We start from the raw sequence: 23,410 nt of genomic DNA on the forward strand, positions 1-23,410 counted from the left end.
ATACGCTTTACCCAGATAAGTGGGATTTCTCGGACCGAACCCAAATTAATCAGGCCTTAAAGCGAGTAACCGACAAGAAAAATATCATTCACTACTAAAAATTAGGAATTAGCGATAGACAAATTCTATAATTAAGCAGCAAAATTCGTCGCTAATTCTATTAGCTACGAGTAATTTAACGACGTATTATTGTATTAACGATAAAGTTCGTATTTAATTCAATTTTTTTTTTTTATAGTGACGCCTTCACTACTTGATGAAAAAAGAATGACAAGAAAAGGAAATAGCACCTTCATTATGTTATGTTTGGGGATCGAACTTAACAAATTGGATCTCATATCATTTTTTTCTCAATCAGATTTAGCACTAGTCTAGATCTAAAGGTGCATTCAACATTTAAACTTGATGTGTTCAACTTTTGGATTTTCAGCATTGAATTCATTCCGCTTTTGAAAATTCGGGTTTGAAATTTAATATTTATTAAAATTCACCGCATGCATCCTATACTCGGTATCGGAAATATTGGATGCATTGAACCCGTTAGTTACATGAATGTTACATTCGCCAAATAGATCTAACTCAGGTCACATAACATATTTCTTAATATAAAACCACAAAATCAGGTTAAACTTTATTCCTGACTACACAAATCAAAGTAGGATCCAAACACAAAATTCCATCAGATTTGGGCTCGTTCTCTATCAAATGTTGTTATCGAATATTGGATCCTACATTATACTTCGTGTCCAATTTGTCTTGACTCTTGTGTGAGACTGAAAAGACATCTTTGTTCTTCAATCATGTGAATGAATGTTTGTACCACGCCTCGAGCCCTTCACAAATCTACCTGATGAATGACGCAACCTATCTTGTTTTATTACATTAATTTTCTTCTTCGTGTTACAAGTTTTTTTTTTCCAGTTAGTATAATGTTTTTGCGACAACTGAAAACTTATACTGCTTGCGTACTGCTGACACCAAATGAAACAGAATAAAAGATTACACTTTTAAGTTTAATAGAGTATTATTTTTATTTTGCAGTAATTTTCGATAACTAATAACAACTTGAACTAAAGTATGAAGAAATTTTTGTTAGCATCCGCGACAGTAGATATTTTGATTGATTCTTACCATAACCAGAAATCATCACACCAAGTTCAAATTTTGATTGATTCTTCCCACTACTGCTAGTCCAAGAGTCCACTTTTTCAACTAATTAGATTCAATTTATTCCATCAAATTCAGTTGAATTTGCAGTTACATGATACCTCATCTGACCCCGAAGAGACTTCCCACACGGATACTTCTCGTTACACAACTTGCACACAAAATTTAAAACTCGGTCGTCTTCCATTGAGTAACTTGCCATATATTAACCAAATCAAAATTCAAAGAAACCAAGTAGTTAAAAATGAAGATCCCCACTGTCCTTTAGTGAAAATTTTGACTCCCTAATGAGAGAAACCCACAAATAAAAAAGGCAGAATCCAAGATCAAAGGAAAGAAAGAAGAGAACAAAACTTTGAAAAAGCTTATAAATCGCGATTATGGGGTCGGCCTATAGGTCAAGTAATACAAATGGCACTGAACTGTGGTTAAGTATGACAGTTTTTAGGAAGTAAAAGATTAGACCCATAGAACAAAAATGGCGACTCTGAATTCCATATCCATGTAATCTGTTTCTCACACTGAATAATTGAAAGGTTAGAACAAGTTGGACCGAGCACTATCATTATCAAAAATAAAGGATTTGTGACATCTTGAGAAAAGTATTATTCTAAAATATGGGATATAATCTTAATTACACGAAGCATATTCATTTGAAAAATCATACCATCTAATATTCTTTGAACATCAAATTAGACAAGCATATTTTTACACTATTTTTTATCCATATTTACTCTTTCGCCCTTAAAATTCATATCCATTTTCTTTCTGGCCCTAAAATCAAATCTATGCATTGTTTCATACTCCTTTGTCCCAAAATAAGTGACACGCCCATTAAAATATCAATAAATACAATGTGAAGTTTACTAAACTATCCCTAGTTATTAGATGTCTTTTGAGAATTGAGCAATACTAAGGAGTAAGGAGGACTGCTTTTTTAATACTAAGGACATAATTGAAAACACTTATCAATTTTGTCATAAATTCCTAAGATGACATTTATTTTGGGATATATATATATATTTTTTTACTAAGGTAACATTTATTTTGAGACAGAGGAGTATCTATTAAGCGTTATATATACTTCTTTCTGTACTTAGTTATGGAATAGATGCTTTTTATGTGGATCTGTCGCTTAGATCTCTTGGAATGTGTGGAAAATTTAAATGAGTTTGATTAAAACATATGTCGAGAGTATTTAGTTGGATTAAGATTTGATTAGGAAAATTCGAACCACAAGGAACAACAAAAATGTTGCTCGTGCTAATGTAAATGCGATCACACCAGTTCATTAACGCTAGAAATCTTAGCACGTTTCACACACACATATAGTCAAAAATGATATGTTTAATCAGTCAAACTCATTAAATATAGGCTGGATTCGCCTCTGCGACACTGGCACAACTTTAAAGGGTATGTGGGGAACGCAATTGCAGCCCATGCCTTCCCAATTGACGGATGGGATCCCTTTCAGTACAAATTGTTCAATGCACTCGTTAATTAAAGCCATATGTATGTCAGAAAAGAAAATTAAAAGGCTAGGTTTCATCCTCTTGCACATATTGCGTGGCTTCACACGTTTTTTTTTTTTTTTTTTTTTTTAATGACATGAGTACTCACACTTTCTATCTTTCGGGTGCGCACAGGATAAACTCAGCTCCTGTGCAATAGCCTCCAAACCACACAAGAGAAGTAATCCGCACAAGGCAAATCCCGTGCGACAAGCTCGACCCAGAAGGCAAATCCCCTACAGTCGTAAACAGGGAGTTTCGAACCTAAGACTCCATTGTGAAAGCCCCATGTTCGACCAACTTAGCAACCCTTACGGGTAGTTCACATGTTCTTATTACTCCTTCCTTTGTGTCAAAAATAAATGTTACTTTAACTAATTCAGTTTAGAAAATCAAGAGATACTTTATCATTTCATATCTATTTTACCCTTTATTAATTATTGAGCTGAAAACTTCAAAAAATTGTTAGTGGCCGCACAACTTTTAAAATATGTTTGATTGATTTCAATTCTTAGACGATTTAACAATAATTGATTAATAGTGAATTCAGTTATTATTGTATATTAACTTAAAATCATTATAGAAATTCATAAATTTTAAATCTTGGATCTACCTCGGGAGAGCTTTTGTTTGATTGGAGCCATCAGTTGCTGCCCCATATATGAAAGACTTCTCTTCTACTCCCTTCATTCAAAAAATAAATGAATTTTTGGGATATGACACACTCCTTAAGAAAGTTAATTGAAGATATTAATTAAAGGATAATTTGTCAAAATTAACCTTTTGCGTCTTTTCAAAATTTTCTTAACACAAGAGATAGTCAATGTTGGAATTTTTGAAAGACTCATTAATGAGAAGGATAATTTTGAAAGAATTTAATTAATACATTTTTTGACTTCGAAAAATTCATTCATTTTGAACTAAAAAAAACTACGATAAATGTTGGGATCAAAATAATCATGGCGTCATGGGGAAGCTTACAATTGCAATCCTTGAACTACGATAAATCAGATGACAAAGAAACTATATTAAAAGAGGTATAATATATTGATATGGTTTGACCAACTGACCTACGTATTAGAAACTAATTAAAAAATATAAAACTATTGGGAGAACATCTCCCCCTAAACAAGACTCATTAAACGACTACATTGTGGATGCTATTGTGTTCTCTCGTTGTGGGAAGGAGGTCTTCAATTTATAGATCTCCAAAACTTAAGGGTTACTCAAATATGAAAAATTTATATTTTCCTTTTGGAAAAAATAAAATCAATTATGATAAACTTTTTGTCCTTCCTTCAAAAAAAGGTAAAATCTAAATATGATAAGAAAATCAGGATAAATCCCTAACAATGATTTCATTTATATTAAAATGGATGGAGAATTAAATTCTTATTGCATTTGCTTACACAAAGTATAGTGTCGTTGGAAAAAAAAGTTATCTTTCGGTAACATAAGAAAAAGGGTCTCGGCGAATGTAACTTGCACAGGAATTATTATTTACCTAAGGAGTTTGCCCAGAGCAAACCTTTAAAAAAATAAAAAGAATGCTGTAACAACTTGATGATAGTAAGAAGTAGGCCTGTGCACAGTTTGGTTCGATTCGATTTTGGCCATCATCAATTTAAAATTTTGAATTTCGGTTTTCTGAAATTTTCAACCCAACTCGATCCATTCTAGGTCCAATTCGATTTGATTTTTGATTACTACGATTCGTTACACAAATCAAATAAATCGATTTGTTCGGTTTCGCCATTTAAACAACAACTACTTATGAAATAAACATAACCAGTAATCATGAAATAACAATAACCACCAGATGTTGCAACCTACTTATGGACAACTCACTGAGAATGGGAGAGACATGTTACGGCTAAGGATTGAATGAAAGGCGAAAAATTATTAGGGCTAGTCGGGCTGGAATATATATATATATATATATATATATATATATATACGGTATATCTAATTCGGTTTGTTAGGTCGGTTCGGTTTGAACTTATATCAAATCGGAATCGAACCGGGAATTTGATATTTCACACTAAACAATTCGTAAACCAAACTGAAATTTGAAAATCGAATTGAATTGAATCGAATTTGTCAAATCGGGTCGGAATTTCGAATCATCCATACTGTGCACAGGCCTACTAAGAAGTATGAACTGAGTTTTATAAATAATACTCCATTTTAATTTGTTTGTCTTAGTTTGACTGAGAATGATTTTTTTTTTTTTAAACTCTTAAATCTTGTGATATTAAATTAAAGATATGCATGTATAATCCGGGGCGGATCTATGTTGACAGGGGCGGATGCAGTAAGAAGACAGGGTGTTCACCTGAACACCCTGAACAAAAAATTACAGTATATATTTAGGGTATATTTTCTGTGTTCATGTACATATATTAACTTTTGAACACCCTGAACATATATTACAGTGTATATTTAGGTCTAGTTATTTTTCCGAACACCCTGAGTGAAAATCCTGGATCCGCCACTGTATGTTGATGGTTGAGGGTGGCACGACACTTGGTCGTTTCGGTTGAAAGTTTGTGTATATATGTATATGTGTAAGAGAAATATAAATATTAAATGGAGACTCAACAAAAAACCAACAATAGACTCTTTGCTATTTACAAATTTGATGAAAAATATTATTTATTGCTTTTCTTATGTAAATATTGAGACCGCTTATTTAAACTATTGCGTACGTGCACTACTGTTCATATGTTATGCTACTGTTCGTAGCGGTGTGGCACCCGAAACTTCTAAATTCTGGATCCGCCTTTATGTATAATATATTAAAATGACAATTAATCATGTGGTCTTAAATATATCAGGAAACTTGGAATGAAATAGTTGTCAAATTAAAAAAGAGAAATATGCCCGGCATGATTCCCACGAGATTAAAGTGAGAAAATGTTCAACGAATTAACTATAGTAGACCAATTTGTAGCTGAGATTGGGTCACAAGATGGACCTAAATTTAAGAGCAATTGAATGTGTATAAAGACCAAAAAAAAAAGGACATTTTTGTCAAGACAAATAAAAAAATAAATTAAAATAGCATTCAGATTTAGGTAATTTTAAATCTCTTCAGAACTACACTTAAAAAGCAATGATTGAATAGTGGTCTCATAGAAACAGAGCAAATCCACGAGTTATAAATAAGAGAATCGCATAGTCATTCATATAGAATTAAACAAGTGAGCTAGGGAAAAAGAAAGATGTGGTGCATGAGAGATACACGAAGAGATAACACTGGCATTTCCCCTTATATATTCCTCCTCCTGAAAACTCTTTAACTAAGAGTTGCATAAAAATGGCAAGCGAAGGTATGAAGGAGACGTTGTTGAATAAGAAAGAGCAATACTATTACGAGAATTGTCCGGGTTGTAAGGTGGAACTCCACAAGGCATCCCAAACTGGTTTGCCCATTAAGGAGCTTTTCACCATGTGGTTTATTGTGCTTGGCACAGGTAAATTATCCATCGATTACTATTTCATTGTCACACTAAAAACTTACTACTATTAGTGTTCTATATTTGCAGCAAATTATACTAATTTATGAAGATAAGTCATAACATAAAGTGTGATCGTGTGTTGATTATGAAATTATGATTTAGTGATAAAAGTATTGGATTGATTAAATATAGGACGTGAGTAAGTTTTTTTCTTTTTTTTTTAAGCGGTTTCTGTATCATCTTCGTTTAATTTCTTAGTGATACCATGTTTCGCGGTGAACATAAAAAAAGAAGAAAATGGCCAAATCTTAAGTACGCCTTAATATGTGCTCTTGTGTCTTCTTTTTTCGAATTTCTTCTTATTGGAAATTTGGTTCTATGTGGTGGAGAAGTAAGCAGCAGTTTTCCTATCATCATTTCTCGTAATTTAACATTAATCTTCTCATTAATTATCGTACTCTTAACGGCATTATTAGTACTCCATCCGTCTCAAAATAAGTGTCGCCTTAGCAAAATTACGAAATCAATAAATATAATGTGGAGTTTACTAAACCACCTTATATTTTTTGAGAATTGAGTAATATTGAAAACACTTGCCAATTTTTTACTTGAATTCCTAAGATGACTCTTATTTTAGAATAATTTTTTTTAACATTTATTTTGAGACGGAGGGAGTAACTTTTAAGATGAGTATATGATATTCCCTTCTAAATGAAAAGTGAAAACTTCTTATCTGATTAGCATCACTTTGCAAGTAACATTGGATTTCAAAGATTTATTAATTGCTCATTCTAACTATTTTCTTTTGATAAAGGTAACCAAAAAACAAAAAGATGGCTAAATACAAATGGCCCTTTCTAGAAAGGTTTTTGGAAGCTTTTCTAACCAAATCGTCTGCTTAAGTTTAAAACATACTACCCCAAAAGTCAACGGAAACGATTTTTCAGAGATTACAAAAGCAACCTAAAAAGTGTGTACGTACACCATCATTTTAGCTTCTGGTGCTTGTTTTATTTAGTTGGTCTAGTCAGTACTGTGTGTCGTTTTCCTTTTTGTTAATATACATTATCTTTAGAAATTTACAATTATTTCCTTAAAATTTTATGGTATAACTCAACCATATATCTTTTTGATGTATACATATAATTACTATTGGTGTACATGTGCAATTAAGATCTCAGACTAATGAGTATTTTTCGTTATGCCTCTATTGTAAATCGTTTGTTACAAGTGAGGGTAAATAAATATATGAAAGCCAAATTTTAGAAAAAATAAAATTATGTTAAAATGAATGGGAGTTGTAGGATTATAATTGTCTCCTTTTCATTGGTCACTCGTGAAGATAAATTTGAACTATTTTTTGTGACACATCACGATTAACGTGGATCAAATTGAAATGCTTGTTGCGTAGGCGAATTTCCTTCAACTTTATCCCATATGATATGATGGTCGCACTAACCAATTCTAAGATCACTTGGCCATAAAATTGATTGGATAATCATTCAGAATTATGACGTATGTTTTTATTTTTATTTTTAAAACACGACTCTTTTTTCTTATGATAGAATAACATAAAGAAACCTACATCTGATTTGGGATTATAATTCTATTTATAGTTGTACACAACTTTTTCTTATTTTTAGCATATTATAAGGATATGTACACATAAATTTCCATATTTTATTAGGTGAATCGTCATTAAATTGTCATATAGTCGTTTGCAAAATTTATTGTATTTTCAATTTCGTAACATAGAATATCTTATCATTTCACCCTATTGAGATAATAAATGAGAATCAGTATGTTGTAAATTTATACTTTGATCCGGTAAAACAAATTAGCCAATCTACAAAATTTGACATTTTATTACAATATATAATAAAAAGTTGAAGGTACATGAAAAAAGTTCATTTACCTTTGATTATTACAAACAAGTTTAAAATTTAATTTGCTCTCTTGATATTTGAAACCGAAAAATTTCACAAGTCATATTTTTTTCAAATGTCAAATTTACCTCTGTACTATTTGTAATTAAGCAATTTTATTTTTGTTAAACTCTGAATCTAATATTGCTCATGTCGTGAGGAATTTTTTCTTTTCCCCCGTGATTTCCTAATAAAGTTCCAAACTGAGACTAATTTTAAAGCATAAAAAGCTGGAAAATTAGATTTTTATCGTAAAAATTGGCTATGTCGATTCCACCATTGCAGGTGGGAGTTCATCAATGGTAAGAACAAATATGAGACGTAATTACTAAGGGCAAGAGTATAAAATAGATAAAAAATGAAATATTAGGTAAAATTAAGCAATTTTGAATAGTGTAGAGATAAATTTGAAGTTTGAACCCGCAAGGGTGGCTCAGTTAGTTGAGCATGAGACTTTTATAATGGAGGTTTCAGATTCGAAACCCCCTACCTACGACAGCAGAGGATTTGCCTTCTGGGTCGAACTCGTAACACGGGGCTTGCCTAGTACCGTTATCTCTCCTGTGTGATTTGCGAGGTATTGCACAGGAGTTGGGTTTACCCTATGCGCATCCGAAGGATAGCGGCTGCGAATTCTCATGTCATAATTATTTTTTTTGAAGTTTGAACCTTTCCAACCCCCTGTAATTCTGAAACTATACTAGTACCTTGTTTCAAATGGACAAATGAATCATAAATGTTTTAGTGAGTGCAAGGTCAATCAAATGGCTGATGCTTTGTTACCACAGCAAAGAATCACCATGATCATATTACGTTTTTGAAGCTTCATGTGTAAAGTCTATATGAGCTTTTCAATTTTTTTTCTTCGTACGATGAAGTCCTAGATTTGCTTCATTTCTGTAGACATCTGGGGCGAATTTATTATGTGTTTTATGGGCACGTGAACCCGTAGTCTTTCCGCAAAACTAGATATTTTGTATACATATTTTTTAGAATGGATCTAATACATGCTATAAAAAGATTTAACGGTGTACTCGGTTGAAAGCTAAGTTATTTGTCTAGAAGATCAAGTATCAATTCTCAATTCGCCTTTGGCTGTAGACTATTAGAGGATTTTACATTTGATTTTATCTGTTGATATTCAGTCTGATGAGTCTTTTTTCCTTTTTGTTTCATGGATTCAACTCTGATCAGCACTTCCAATATCATCTCTCTTTCCATTCCTTTATTTCATGGTAACATCTCTCAACTCTTTGGTCTGTCGTTTTAGTTCAAGTTTTCCATAATACACATGATTAATTGCAAGTCTGCAACCCAGTTTTATTTTTATTTGGATACGGTCAGTCAGTTTTAAAGACAAACATACAGATTATATCAGCCTCATAGTCCTAAGAATATGGTCTCTTCACAACTCACTGGAGCTTTTGCTGATAAGTTTTAGCTTTGAGTACAATCATTTAATGTCGTTGAATAGATTTTTGCTCTACAATCCCTGGTCCTTCTTAAAATGTTGGCTTGGCTTGATTTGATTGATATTGTTAAGCTTATGTCATCTCCTAGACGATCCGTTACCTCAGTTAACTTAAGCATGTAAATCACATTTCACTTACGCATTCTGCATATTTTCGGAATTCTGACAAAAGTTATGCACTAGTGGAATTTTTCAGCCAAAAATCGCACATTTTTTGAAAAGACACCCATTCTACAACCCCTGGTCTTTCTTCCAGTTTTGATTTGTCTTTGTAAACGAACTAGATGTTTGACCCATGAATTTCCATTTAACTCAAAGGTTTTTACATCCTTGCACTCCGCCTTGCAAGAGCTTTACTGGTTTTGAATGTTAAGAGTTTTAATTAAGAGTAATGTAATTGTTAACATGTTTAACAGAGAAATCTAAATTTGGAACCTCTGCCCTTGAACCTTGTCGATTCTGCTTCTTGTAATTACTGTCCTTTGTTCTTTTTTGGATTGCCTGCATAGCTATACTTTTTAACTACCGTTATTTCCATTCAACAGTAAAAATCTGATACTAAGCTTGAAATCTTAGGTTTTTCGGAAGTACCACATTTTGCATGTATACAACTTGTCACACGGAGCATGACCCTTCTTCTTGTGAAGATAATATTCATGCTATATTGTGACAACCCATTGACTTACTAATTTTGGTTCATGCTAAAGATAAGGGACTTTCACATTGCCAAGAGAGAGGAAGATATTGGTTCCTATGCAGGTTATGTAGGTAAGCTTATTTCATGCCATGATTTGTATCTTGATATATATTCACATAGAGTTCTGTCAATAATGCTTATACATTTCCTTAAATACTGAAGGTTCCGCATTTATGTTTGGAAGAGCTTTAACATCTGCCTTTTGGGGAGTCGTGGCCGACCGATACGGCCGAAAACCAGTTATAATTTTCGGTACTTTTATAGTGTATGTCTAATCTTTATGGAAAAATACTTTTAGACTTCATTCATCTCAATGCCAATAAGTTTATACTTTTTGCTTTAATTTGGCTTCAGGGTTGTTTTCAATACTCTTTTTGGTCTTAGTATCAACTTTTGGATGGCCGTCATAACAAGATTTCTTCTCGGTAGTTTAAATGGTTTGCTTGGACCAATAAAGGTATATATCAGTTTAGTACCACCATACGATTCAGTACTGCATTCTTAGCTATTCTAAGTCTGTTGATATACTTACCTTCCATGTTTAGGCATATGCTGCCGAAATTTTTCGTGAAGAATATCAAGCACTAGGAATGTCAACGGTAATATGTCCTTACTTCTCAGTAATGCAAATGACTCATAACATATGGCAGAATTATACATAATCTAAGAGCGACAGAAGAAGTGGCAATAACGCATTTCTGAATGACCATTTACATGGTGGATTTTGTTGATTTTATTTTATTTTTTTCTTATATGTTTGAATCATTCAGATTAGTACAGCATGGGGCATTGGATTGGTTATTGGCCCAGCTTTAGGAGGCTTTCTTGCACAGGTACTTTCTTGCTTAGCCATATACCTTTTGTATTCCTTCCTTTTGCTAGGGTAAGAGAGTTAGTCGCCTTGTGACATAATTGTAAGATGTATCTTTTTGAATGTAGAAAAATTTCTTCACCTAGAATTCATCACGTTTCTATTTTTAGTATTCTCTGCAAATCTTAGCAAGAGAATTGAGGAAATTTCAATTTCCTTTAGCTTTAATACAACACACATGGTTGTTCTCTAAATGTTCGTATTTTCCCTAGCCTGCAGAGAAATATCCAGCCATATTCTCAAAGGATTCTATATTTGGGAGGTATTTTTCCCTCTTGCTTTTCATGATTATACATCTTCGTCTGTTGCTTGAAGTGCTCCTTGGCTCCAACATTTGACATTTTTCTGCAGATTTCCCTACTTCTTGCCTTGCCTATGCATATCAATCTTTTCCTTGGTCGTGGCTATTGGTTCATTTTGGCTGCCGGTAAATCTACATGATTATGTTAATTCCTTCTCAAGACACACACTGTTTCTGTCAAATCTTGTTCCCTTCCAGTTTACAACTAAAGAATTAGTATTTCACCTCCTGAGAAAAAATGAATTTTGCGCAACTGTTTTTAATGGATAATGATTATGTATATCGTTTCAGATATCCATATTACTTTATTGTTGCAATGTTGCTGAGAGTGAGATTTGTCTTGCCATCTTTTTCCTTTTAATCCTTCCGAGTTGTTTTCAAATTTTGGTCCACTAGTTGATGCAGGACGGGGTAGGGGCAGTTCTAATTGCACTTTAAACTGAATTCTAGAAAGATTGAGGTTTTTCCTTTTCTTTGTTCCTTGTTGGAGTTGAGGTCAAACAACTTGTTGTGAGAGGAAAACTAAGCCTTAATTGGGGAAGCTGAGGATTAAGTGGGAAGTTTGTTGCCTTTACATATTTGGCACCATATTGTGTAGGAGACAGAGTTGCTTTAATAGGGTTCATTCCTGGTGTTTTGAGGTTGAAGGAACTCTAATTATTATGGATTCAATTCTTCATATTACCTACAAATACTTGTTTCTCGAACCACATTAATCCGTGCGTCTTTCTCTCTTTTCCTTTCCATATTGCTTTGTCCCCTATTTTCTCTGGTTTCACAGGTTTAGTTGAACTGGAAGATTACAGAATTTCATTCCTGCAGCTCATGAATTGCAGGAAACATTACATAACCATGATTCAGAAATACTGCCTCAAGATTCTTACAAGTCTCTGGAGGCTGCATCAGATACAAAAGAAGGAAATGAATCAACCTCAAAAGAAAACCTTTTTAAGAACTGGCCATTGATGTCATCTATCATAATATACTGTGTCTTCGCTCTTCATGATATGGCTTACTCAGAGGTATACCATATGCATCTCTCTGGTTTGACATCTAGTTGATTGAAAGTTGTGACAGCAATTACTTTGTTGAAACAACTTTCTTTCGTCCTTAGGAATATCAATTTTAGTTTACGTTTTAACTTGATATCTACTCAATTGCTTTCTATTGCATGGTAACTACGGACGTAAATGTGTCCTCTCATCAACAACAAAACAACTTTCGTTTTTAGAATTCTGCATATGTGCCTTCTTCATACAAATCCTAAACTCATTGGTGATCAGAAGCTGAATATATATGTTATTTGTTGCTGATCCCGAGGGTATAGGAGCAACAACAATGGATACTGTTCCATTACCAATTTTCAGCCTGCCTTTTGTTGTAATCTATTGCCTTCTTGGTATCTTTGAAAGTAGAAGCGCTAAATTCTCACATTCAACTTTTATCTGTTGAAGTTTCCAACTACCTAGTTCTGTGTAGTCATTGTCTGATTTCTTCGTATATTAGTAGCATCTTTAGGGGTATACGATGAATGGGAAACTTAAGACTTCTACCAACATTCACTGTTTGCTTTACCATTTATATATAATTTGTTATAAAGAGCTGTAAAACACAAATGTATTCTCTTTAATTTGTTAGTAGGTTGTTGGAATTCTCACTAGTATGAACATAATTAATACGTATCATGCTAAGAGTAATTGATCAAATTTGCGGACGTTCCTTTGAGGAAACACTTAGTTCTTTCATTTCTCAGGTCCAAGGGCCATTTGCATAAACAATTTATTACATCATTCCAAACCTATTTACCTCTACAGGTTTTCTCATTATGGGCTGTGAGCCCCAGAAAGTTTGGGGGCTTAAGCTTTTCAACTGCTGATGTTGGTGAAATACTATCGATCTCAGGTGCAGGCCAATTTTCTCACAAGTTATATTCTTTAATTGGCAGATAAACCTTATTTTCCATTTCTTACGAATTCATTTCTTCACTGTTTCTGTTTTTCTATTCTCCATCTCTTAATGAGATTTGGAAGAAGCGCTTGCTGTACTGCAATGCATCACATGGTCAAATTAATACCAATTAAAGCCAACAAGTTAAATAGTAAAGTACATAAAGTATTATTCAGAAGCATTTTTGTTCCGATTTTTAGGTTTATGATGACTGCTTTATTAATTAGAGTTATTTGTTAGTTCTTCTCTCTTCTTATGCGTCCAGTTGGAATATTTCTCTATATTAAAGTCTTTTAACCAAAATGGAAACTAATTCTTTGTTGGCTGCGATTGCAGAACATGTGAGTCTTCATAGTCATTGGTTACTTATGCCAATATCTCTGTGGAATGGTCTTTATTTGGATTTTTTGTTCTTCTTTTCGTTCTTGAAAAGCATACTAGAGCACATCTACATAACGAGAAGTCGAGAACATTAACATTCTCTTAGAAGGTCAAGCAGAGTGAAGGATTTTAGATTTGTAATATATGGAGGAATTATCTCAGGCAGAAATTTATTGTGAAAGCATCTCAATCCTGTGCTGATCAATTTAGGAGTGGGCGTTCGGTTCTTCGGTTCGGTTTTTTGGTTTCGGTTTTTTAAAAGTGGACACCGAACACGCACCGAATTAGTTCGGTTTCGGTTTTTCTAATTCGGCTTTCTGCTTGTAAAAATAGTTAGAAGTCCAAGATAAAAACAGTTTGAAGTAATTACTTCTTACTTCCAATTGAAAACGCATTGTATCTTTTCTAAAATTATTTAAGCCAAGATTAGACCATATTAAGCAGGTATACTCAAGTTTGATGCTAATCACCTTCAATACCCTTGTAGAGGAGGAGATATACCACCAAATAATGTGCTTTAGGACTAGATTAGCCTTAAGCAAGGCTTCACAAAGCAAGTGAATTTAAATTAAGATGACTCAATTTAATGCCTCGGTAATTTTGGTGGCTTGTTGGATGAAAAATTGGCCCGTTCCACTATATGCACTATACAGTATTTTTAATAATTCAATTTTCACATGAACTTATAAGAGATCTAAACAAGCCTTAAGCAAAATCAGTAGCTTAAAGCCTTAAACTTAAACAAACAGCAGCAGCAGCCTTAAACAAAATCAGTAGCTTATGGCTGCTGCCATAAACAAGCAGCAGCAGCAGAAACAATTTCGGTTGTAAAAATCATGTAGTAAAATTTCGGTTTAACCGAAGAACCGGTGATCTGGAACCGAAACCGAACCGAAACACCGAAAAACCGAATTTATTTGGTTCGGTCCAGTTTTTCGGTTTTCGGTGTTTATGCCCACCCCTTATTTGACATACATAGAATGAGAATACTTATCATTTCATTTAATTATACAATGTTGGATACTGAAATGGTGGTGGTTTCAGGGTTTGGCCTTCTAGTCTTTCAACTAACTTTCTATTCATCGGTTGCGAAGTATGTTGGCCCTATCATGACTGCTCGGGTTGCAGGAGTAAGCACTTGATTTGTACAGTATGTTAAACTCTTGAGTTCTATGACCAGGCATCCTGAAAGGCTTGTAATATGATCAGGTTTTGTCAATTCTCTTACTTACGAGTTACCCTTATATCGCTATGCTGTCTGGGATCACCCTCTCCGTGCTGATGAATTTTGCATCCATGATGAAGAATATTTTGTCTGTAAGTGCTTTTTCTCTGGTGCTCTAATTTTCTTACCACTCAATCTGTTGTTTATGTGCATACAAAGTGCAATACCATAATCAAGATTATGCATGAACTATGGAAGTGAATGTGAAATTTGTACTCTTCAGTGCATTTAGCAGTGGAGTTTAATTAACCACTTGGTAGTCAACGCTTTAATAGAATCGAGGACTTCTTTTTCTCGTTTTGTTGGGGAAAAGATCTTATTGGAACTGTCCGATATGCTTCACCTCTGGTTAAATAGGAAGAAGCCTTGTCTATTTTCCAAATCAGTAAATTTTCTTTAGGAAAATAATACAATAGAATTCCCAAAAAAAAAAAAAGGCCATTTGAGTTTTGAGCTGGTAATTTGTCTCAAGTTTATAATATACCAATCACGTGGAAGCAGAAGTTCTCTGCTTGGACATTATTCTATGTCCTAATATTGAAAATTTTGATCTCAAATTCTGACATTGACTTCAATTGCCTCCAGATCTCTATCGTAACGGGGTTGTTCATATTACAAAATAAAGCAGTGGTAAATCCTCTTTCCTCCCTTAAAAAGGCTATTGTCAACTGCAGAAGCATTATAATTTTCCATGGAATATGCTCTGTTCGGTCTTATTCTGATGTTGAATAATTTACAACTGCAGGACCAGCGACAAAGGGGCGCTGCTAATGGAATCGCCATGACAGGAATGTCATTTTTTAAAGCTCTTGGCCCAGCAGGGGGAGGAGCACTGTGAGTTCACTTGTTTCCTAATTACTTATCAATTTCTAATTGATTAGAATTAAATAAATGAGAGGAAAATTGGGTCATTGTTTTCAAATTGAATGTTGGACTTAAGAACATCGTATAGTGATTGATCTTGTCCTAGACAGACTATCTTCTAATGTGTTTCACATCTGTGCTTGAGAACTTGCAGATTGCCTGGTTTTTGCCTTAGAAATAGAAACACACGTCTGTTTTCCTACAGCTAAAGTTAATCACTTTTTCTTGATTTTTGCAGCTTTTCTTGGGGACAAAAAAGGCTCAACGCTTCCATTCTTCCAGGTAATGATCATAATATATCGATGTTCTTTGTTAAAATAACTGAGTTCAGTTGAACGCATAGCACATACACTGCATCCGCCTATGCTATTTGCTCTCTCCGCTCTTCATTTCTGTTGTGTTCTACTTCAAATGCAGGTGTTCAAGTGGTATTCTTTGTGCTGAATGTGATTGAGGCAATTGGTGTATTGCTGACATTCAAACCATTCTTAGTTGAAACACAAAATACTTAATTAGAGGAGAGCTTATGTATTTTTATAATGATTATTTTTTGGTATCCTGTTTTACGCGTCACGGCATAGGAATTAAACTCACACAGCTACCTGTGTGTACCTCTGGACTTGAAACCCCGTCTTAAAGAAGTGGGTAAGCAAGTCAATTTATGCAACACTTACGGATTTGCCAGATGATTTGATCACCCTGATGAATCAAATTAGATGGGAAATGATTTTTGCTCATTCTAAACAGTTCAATTTCAATGAAATTTATCCCTTTTCACGCAATTTCAACTCTTCTTTTACCAGTGCTGCATTTTTACTTGTTGGAGCTGTTGGACGCAAATTGCTATTATTTGCTTTTATCATATTTAATTAATTGGAGGCAACTGTTATGTGTTAGTTGTTCCTCATTGATTAATAAGAGAAGTACTAAGGAATTTATAGATTGAATGGGGTCTCTCACCTAATAGATTACTTTTTTCTTGTTTTTGCGCGGATTGGCCTTCATTTGGGGTGATCTTTAAGTTTTGCCCTTCGCTTAATACCCCGAGGTTGTGGTTTCGAACTCCAGCTCAGTTAAAAAAAATAAAATCTCAAGGCAAAAGTTGCAAATTTTGCCTTAAGGCAGAATTATGCACATGCTAAGACAGAAATTTGCAAATTCTGCACGTGCAAATTCTGCCCTGCCTGAAGGGAAAAAGTCAAACACCATTTTGAGGGTCAAAAGTTAAAGACCACCCCCCAGCGAAGGGCAATCCTGCAAATTGCCCTACTTTTTTTTTGGATTTGACTCTCCTGTACAATCCATAACTAACTGGCCAAAAAAAAAAATAGTAGTCATGACCAACTAGGCTCTATGGGTGCCAGGAATGGTGAATCAAGGTAGTGATATGAGAGCCAAGATTATGTTCGATTTCAAAGGAATAACATGTTGCATATGGTAGATGTTGGGTGGGTGGGGAAGATTATTGGGTAATGCCAACATGTCAAGGCCCAGGTGATGGGCCGGAAATGACCCAGGTAGAAATCATGATCGAACATAATGCTTCTGTGATAGGCATGGTTAAATTGTATTCTTACTATCAGCTATTGCTTTTTGCATGATTGATCCTAGTGGTATCGGAACACTTCCACGTGTTCGCTGTGACTAATGAGGTTGTTGGTCCTCAAGCACGGGGAAATTAGGCTCTCATGCTCCGTCTATAAGAACGACCTTTGCCTCTCCCTTGCACTTGTTTGAGTCACAAATTGGGGTAAATGGTCGACAAGGGGGGAGAGTTAGTTGTTTTTAACATTTACCTAATTGTTATGAATAGTTATCTATATATTGTGGATGTCTATCTTTAGGAGAAATATTAGGGTTAGTGTGTTACGTCCCGTATTTTTATACATTGGGACAACCTGGATTAACTATGATAAATTAAGGCCAAGACTATTCCGGGATTTGAAGTCGGGACTTTTGACCCTTGATTTTATTTTGAGACATAAATTATATATGAAATTGTGGGCATTGAACAATTAGGAAAAATTGGGACCACAATTCATAAAATTAGAATTAAAAAACATTGTGCAAAAGGGCATGGTGGCCGTGTGTATTAAATGGTCCCACACATTTGTGTGGTCAATTTTAATTGGTCCAACACATTGTGTGGGCCAAAGACAATGTAGATATTTTTTGGACTTAAAATATGACCTCTAAGTCATCTCTCACCATTTCAACACTTAGAAAAATATAAGAGCTTGGGAGCACCCTTCAACCCACTGTTTTCGGCCAAGAAGAGGAGAAAACCAAGATCATTTCTAGCCTCTCTAAAATTATTTCTTTGGTATAAACCCACTATTTGGAGGTCCCTAAGTAGGGTGGAAGTATTGTTTGGATCATCCAACTACTCATTTTGCCCATTTGCAAACCCTAGCCTATTGGTGGATTGAAGAAGAAAGGTGAGTTCTAATCTTGTTTTTGAGTTATAAATGTTGTATGCATATTGTAGTATGCTAAAATGGATAAAAATCATGAAATATGGAATGTTGGAAGTGGGTTGTGTGATGGGTGTGCTAGCCGTGTAGTGTGGGTGATTATGTAAATGGGTGTTGTGATTGAATTGATGAATTAATTCTTGTATCATGATTAATTGTTGTAGAGTGGAGAAGAGAATACGAATCATTAATATATGTATATATGTGTGTAATGTAGCCGTGTATAGCCCCCAAATGTTTGGCAAAGAATGAATTAGTATCGCTTAGCGTCGTAATGGTTGTTGTGATGACTTTTATGTTGGAAATGAGAGCTTAATGTCCCAAAATTGATGTGGTAAATGTGCGGACTGATTTGGAGAATTGGTGCACTTAATGTAATCTTTATTTATGAGGACCATCAACATATGTATATGTGTAGTGTGGACGAATGTGGGTCATATAATATGCCGAAGATCGCATTAACATCGCTTAGCGTTTTAATCGTCGTCGTTATGAATTCTAGTTTGGAAATGAGCATTTAATGACTTAAGAAAGATGTTGAAATTGTGTGGGCTGATTTGAGGGTTATTGTGCGTTGAGGTAATTAGTATATTTTATGAGAACGATATCGTTACATTGTGGATTGTGATACAAATCATGACTTGAAAATGAGGAATGTGGTAAAGAGGGGCTGCTCACGGTTGGGACTGTTTTCGGCCACCATAGAAAAAAATAAATAAATTATTGGCTTGTTGGAAAAATTTTGTGAGATGTTTAGGATGTCCTTGAATATTGTTGGTAAGGATTCAGGTTGGAAATTGAATGTATGAGCGATAATGTGACTTGAATGTAAGCCGTCGAGTTAGTTATTATGAATGTTGTTGAATGATGAAAAAGAGAGTATTAATGTAATATTGCCTATAATGAGTATGATTTCTATAGGCGGGCCCGACTCGGATAAATACCCGTCCGTGGGTCCCGCGACGTTCTTTTATGTAATTCAGAGAACTTTTGAAAGAATTTGATATAACTATTACTTTGATTTGCAAGTATGATCATTTTACTAATGTTTGAGGTTATGATAATGATTTTATGCATATGACTACTCACGACCCTACTCGTGCATTCTGTTATTCCCTTCGCCGAGTCCCGGGCCGGTTCTGTTGTCGTGCGCACTTTGATATACTCCGGAGTTATGCTGTGCTTATGGTTCACCGAGATACTCGCCAAAGAGGGTCGGGTTCCACTTATATATCATGTTATGGTGTGTATGGCGTTATGCTGGGTTATGATATGTGACGGGGATTCGGAGATTTGAAACCTTTCTGGTGTGATGCTGTGTTATGGCGCCATCGACGGGCGGGCGACCATATTCTTCTGTACCTTCTGCATGACTTACATATTTTTAAAGTAAACATTTTGATACGATGGATTTGTACCTATTCTCTGTACTACTAATTCGTTTATATCTCAGATTTGCTTTCTGTACATTCTGCTTTGCATACTCAGTACATATTTCGTACTGACCCCCTTTCTTCGGGGGCTGCGTTTCATGCCCGCAGGTACAGACGCACAGTTTGGTGATCCACCGGTTTAGGACACCCCCTTTTTGCTGTTGGAGTGCTCTTCTCCTTTCAGAGCATATCTTTTGGTATATTTTTTTGTTCGCTATGTATGTATATATATTCGTTCAGGGGTACGGCGGGGCCCTGTCCCGCCATATGATTCGTTTGGTCTGTTAGAGGTCTGTAGACGTATTTGTGGGTGTGTGTGCCTACTTCTGTACAGATGTGTTCGTGTGACCCTATTCGTTATGGCAGCCTTGTCGGCGTGCACTTTGTATATGTTTTGGGCCGTTGCGCCATCCGTTAGCCTTGTCGGCTTTTGATACATTTGATAGCCTTGCCGGCATTTTGATATACATATATATGTCCGCATATGATTGCGTTGAAATGTGTTCGATATAGTTTGATATAGTTTGAGACGGCATATAGTAATTGTGGCCGTATATGCTATTTGTATGTGATTCGATAGGGATAGGTATGTCAGGGTGCCCAATTAGGGCACCAGTCACGGCCTACGGGGTTGGGTCGTGACATAGTGACTTTGGGATCAAGTCAGTTTTCCCCTATAAATATAGAGGTTCTCCTTCATTGTAAATACATCCCTAACAAGAGAAATAAAGATATCTCCTCTCTTCTCTCTTTCCCCCCAATATTTTTCTTGGTTGCTTTATTATTTATAATACGTTATCAACACGAGTCTCTAATCTTTTCAAAGTTAAAGTTTGATTAAACAACTTTTGGATTTGCTTTACCATCAATTGAAGTAAATCAGGTAATCCGTCCTAATACTGCTTTGTTTTTATATTTACAAGCTCTTTAGTTGTTCTCTTTTACACGTTAAGATCTATTGTTAGTTACATTATTCAAAGGCTAACTTGGGAACAATTTTGCTAAGAGAAAACATAAAATACTGATCAAATCTTGCTTCAGTAGAAGCAGTGACATATTGGAGTGGAAAGTTTTCTTTAAAGCTTCTATCACGAAAAGGAATTTACTAGAAATTAAAATATAATTTTGTTTCTCCCTCACTTATTACTGTGTTCATTAATTATTAACAATATCTAAATTAGATCCCAAAAGGAGAAATACATATAGGTATATATCTGATTATCCCACTTATGTGAACATGATCTTCCTTTGGGTATTATGATATCAATATATTATGTGAAGGATTCTTTACAATGATCTAGTACTTACTGGAATACCCCTAATTAATATGATGAAGTTTTATTTGATATTAGCAAGTCATCTGTTGTCCACTGCCGTAAATATACTATCTCCGTTATTATGACAGTAATTTCATGGTCCACGTGAACTCCGGCAGAGTTCATAATAATTATACAATCACCAGAAGTGATAATAATTTTACAGGCTTATAGTATATGTATGCCTCGATTTGCTCCTAAAGTAGTAATATCTTAAAAGAGATTATAAGCTATCATAATCTGATATGCCCAGAACACGTATAGATGATTCTGTTACATTCCTGAAGAATGAGAACTTTTGAAGTGAATGCAATGATATTCATTAAAGATTATAAATAAGGACGTGCGATTGGTTGTGAAGTTATCATGAGTCACCTCCAGAAGAGGTAGAATAATTAAAGAAAAAATATTCTGAATTCTATGATTTACTCCCGAAGTAGTAAACTCTGAAATTTGCTCATGAAGTAGCAAACTTGAACTCTATTTTCGAAATAGTAATTGAGCTCTACTCCCGAAGTAGTAAGACTCTGATTCTACTCCCGAAGTAGTAGGACCCTGAAATCTACTCCTGAAGAAGTTTACTCTTGAAGTTGTAAATATTCAGAAATCTACTCGTGAAGTAGTAGAACTTTGAAATTTACTTTTGATGTAGTAAGAGCTTGAAATTTACTTTTGAAGGGTAAAACTTTAAACTTTAGTCCTGAAGTAGTAAAACTCTGAAACTTTACTCCTGTAGCAGAAAGAATTGGTAGTATATCTAAGACATTATTTTGAAGAAATGTTTTCTTGTACTTGAGAAAAATGATGAGCTATTATAAAGTGCATCTAAATGACCAGACTTGATTCCTCGAAGTGAATGAAAGAAATACGACAACTTATCTCCTGGAGAGATGGAATAATAAAGGATGTATATACTATTCATGTGGTATAAAGTTATTGCAACGCGTGCCTGTAGTAGATAAAAGCATATTGGTTATTTTTTATTTTATATTAAGCATCATTCTAAGGCAAATTGAAACATATCTTGTAGAATGTTTGAATATTAGTGTTAGTTTACTTATTTACTGAATAAAAGAGTAAAGTTGCTCAAGTTTTGAGCATAAAACCACCATATGCATGGGTAAAATACTAATTAAAATGATGAAAACTTTTCTAAGGCAGAAGATGTATTTTATGACCAAAGATATGGGTACCCACTGGAATATTTTTGTTTAACTTGATCTTATCATTTAATAGCAAATTACATATATACTTGATGATTATATATGGCGTTGTGTTTCATTATTTGTAATTAGTTTTTGCGTTAATTATGGTTACAGTTGTTATTTGATCCTTATATATTATCTGGACTTGTCACATTCCGATCACATTCGTATTGTAGATGGTTAAGTTTTACTAGCACAATGCATATACATTTAATCATAGCGTTCACACTTTATCATTATACTAGTCAACTTATCCGCGCTTCGCGCCGTCATAAACAAAAATAGTAAATTTATGATATTGCTCTTGTTGTAACAAAATATAGCTTAAATGTAAAATATTTTTGATTTTTTTAATGAAATGAACTTTTCATAATTCTGGATTATTAAAAATAAACAAAAAGTAATCTTTTGCAACAGATTAACTAAGAAGCTACACTATAAAACTTAAGTTTCCAAAAACCATAAAATCTAATCAAACCATCACATGTTTCTTTGTTTTAGGATAATGAAGTCAGAATAAAAAATAAAAATAACTGTGATAGCACCACAACAAAAAGCCTAAAAAAATCTTTAAAAGAAAATTCACTTACGATACATTTTTTTCACACTTTTCCCTACCGGTTCTTGAAAGTTCAATCAAATAACCTTATAACTCAGCGTGTAGTATTGTGTGACTAAGGAATTTGCGGACTTTATATGAATCCCGATGTTTCAAGGTATTCTATTAGGGGAAGCAGAAATAATGCAAACAAACTTGGCTGAGAAAAGTACGGGGCATTCTGTTTACAAAATTAAAATTAGACACCCATGTCAAAATCCGTGCTTTACGTACACAAAGAAAAAAGAACTATAACAAAATTGGGCAAGATATTTAGCACTTTTTACTTTCTCGTATTCAAACTAAGCAACCAAATAATAAGTAAAGACGTTATACAACTTAAAATACTTTTTGTCCATTTCAATTAATAAAACATATAAGATAACTTAAGAGATTCCAAAAGAAGAAGCCAGAAAAAGGAGCGTTACTTGACAAAGGGATAAAATGTTCATCAAATTTGAGCCACATTCATCTTAATCTCTTTCACGAATATAGAAGCTCTTCACCGGTGTCCGAATTATACGATAACAGTGGATATTGAATAACATGTAATCTTCTATAAC

At 34.2% G+C, this 23,410-nt stretch overlaps 1 protein-coding gene across 1 annotated transcript; it reads left to right on the forward strand.

Moving 5' to 3' along the window:
• The first annotated feature begins 5,827 nt into the window (after positions 1-5,827).
• LOC132645345 (protein ZINC INDUCED FACILITATOR-LIKE 1-like) lies at positions 5,828-16,603 on the forward strand. The gene is made up of 17 exons (XM_060362292.1): positions 5,828-6,154; positions 9,259-9,299; positions 10,243-10,303; positions 10,395-10,497; positions 10,587-10,689; positions 10,778-10,831; positions 11,003-11,065; positions 11,316-11,365; positions 11,455-11,530; positions 12,241-12,426; positions 13,219-13,306; positions 14,777-14,862; positions 14,942-15,049; positions 15,543-15,587; positions 15,703-15,791; positions 16,060-16,103; positions 16,239-16,603. The coding sequence occupies exons 1-17, from the start codon at positions 5,998-6,000 to the stop codon at positions 16,331-16,333; spliced, it is 1,449 nt and encodes a 482-aa protein (XP_060218275.1). The 5' UTR covers positions 5,828-5,997; the 3' UTR covers positions 16,334-16,603.
• Positions 16,604-23,410: the final 6,807 nt, after the last annotated feature.

Source organism: Lycium barbarum, chromosome 6, assembly GCF_019175385.1.
Source record: "Lycium barbarum isolate Lr01 chromosome 6, ASM1917538v2, whole genome shotgun sequence".
Taxonomy (NCBI): domain Eukaryota; kingdom Viridiplantae; phylum Streptophyta; class Magnoliopsida; order Solanales; family Solanaceae; genus Lycium; species Lycium barbarum.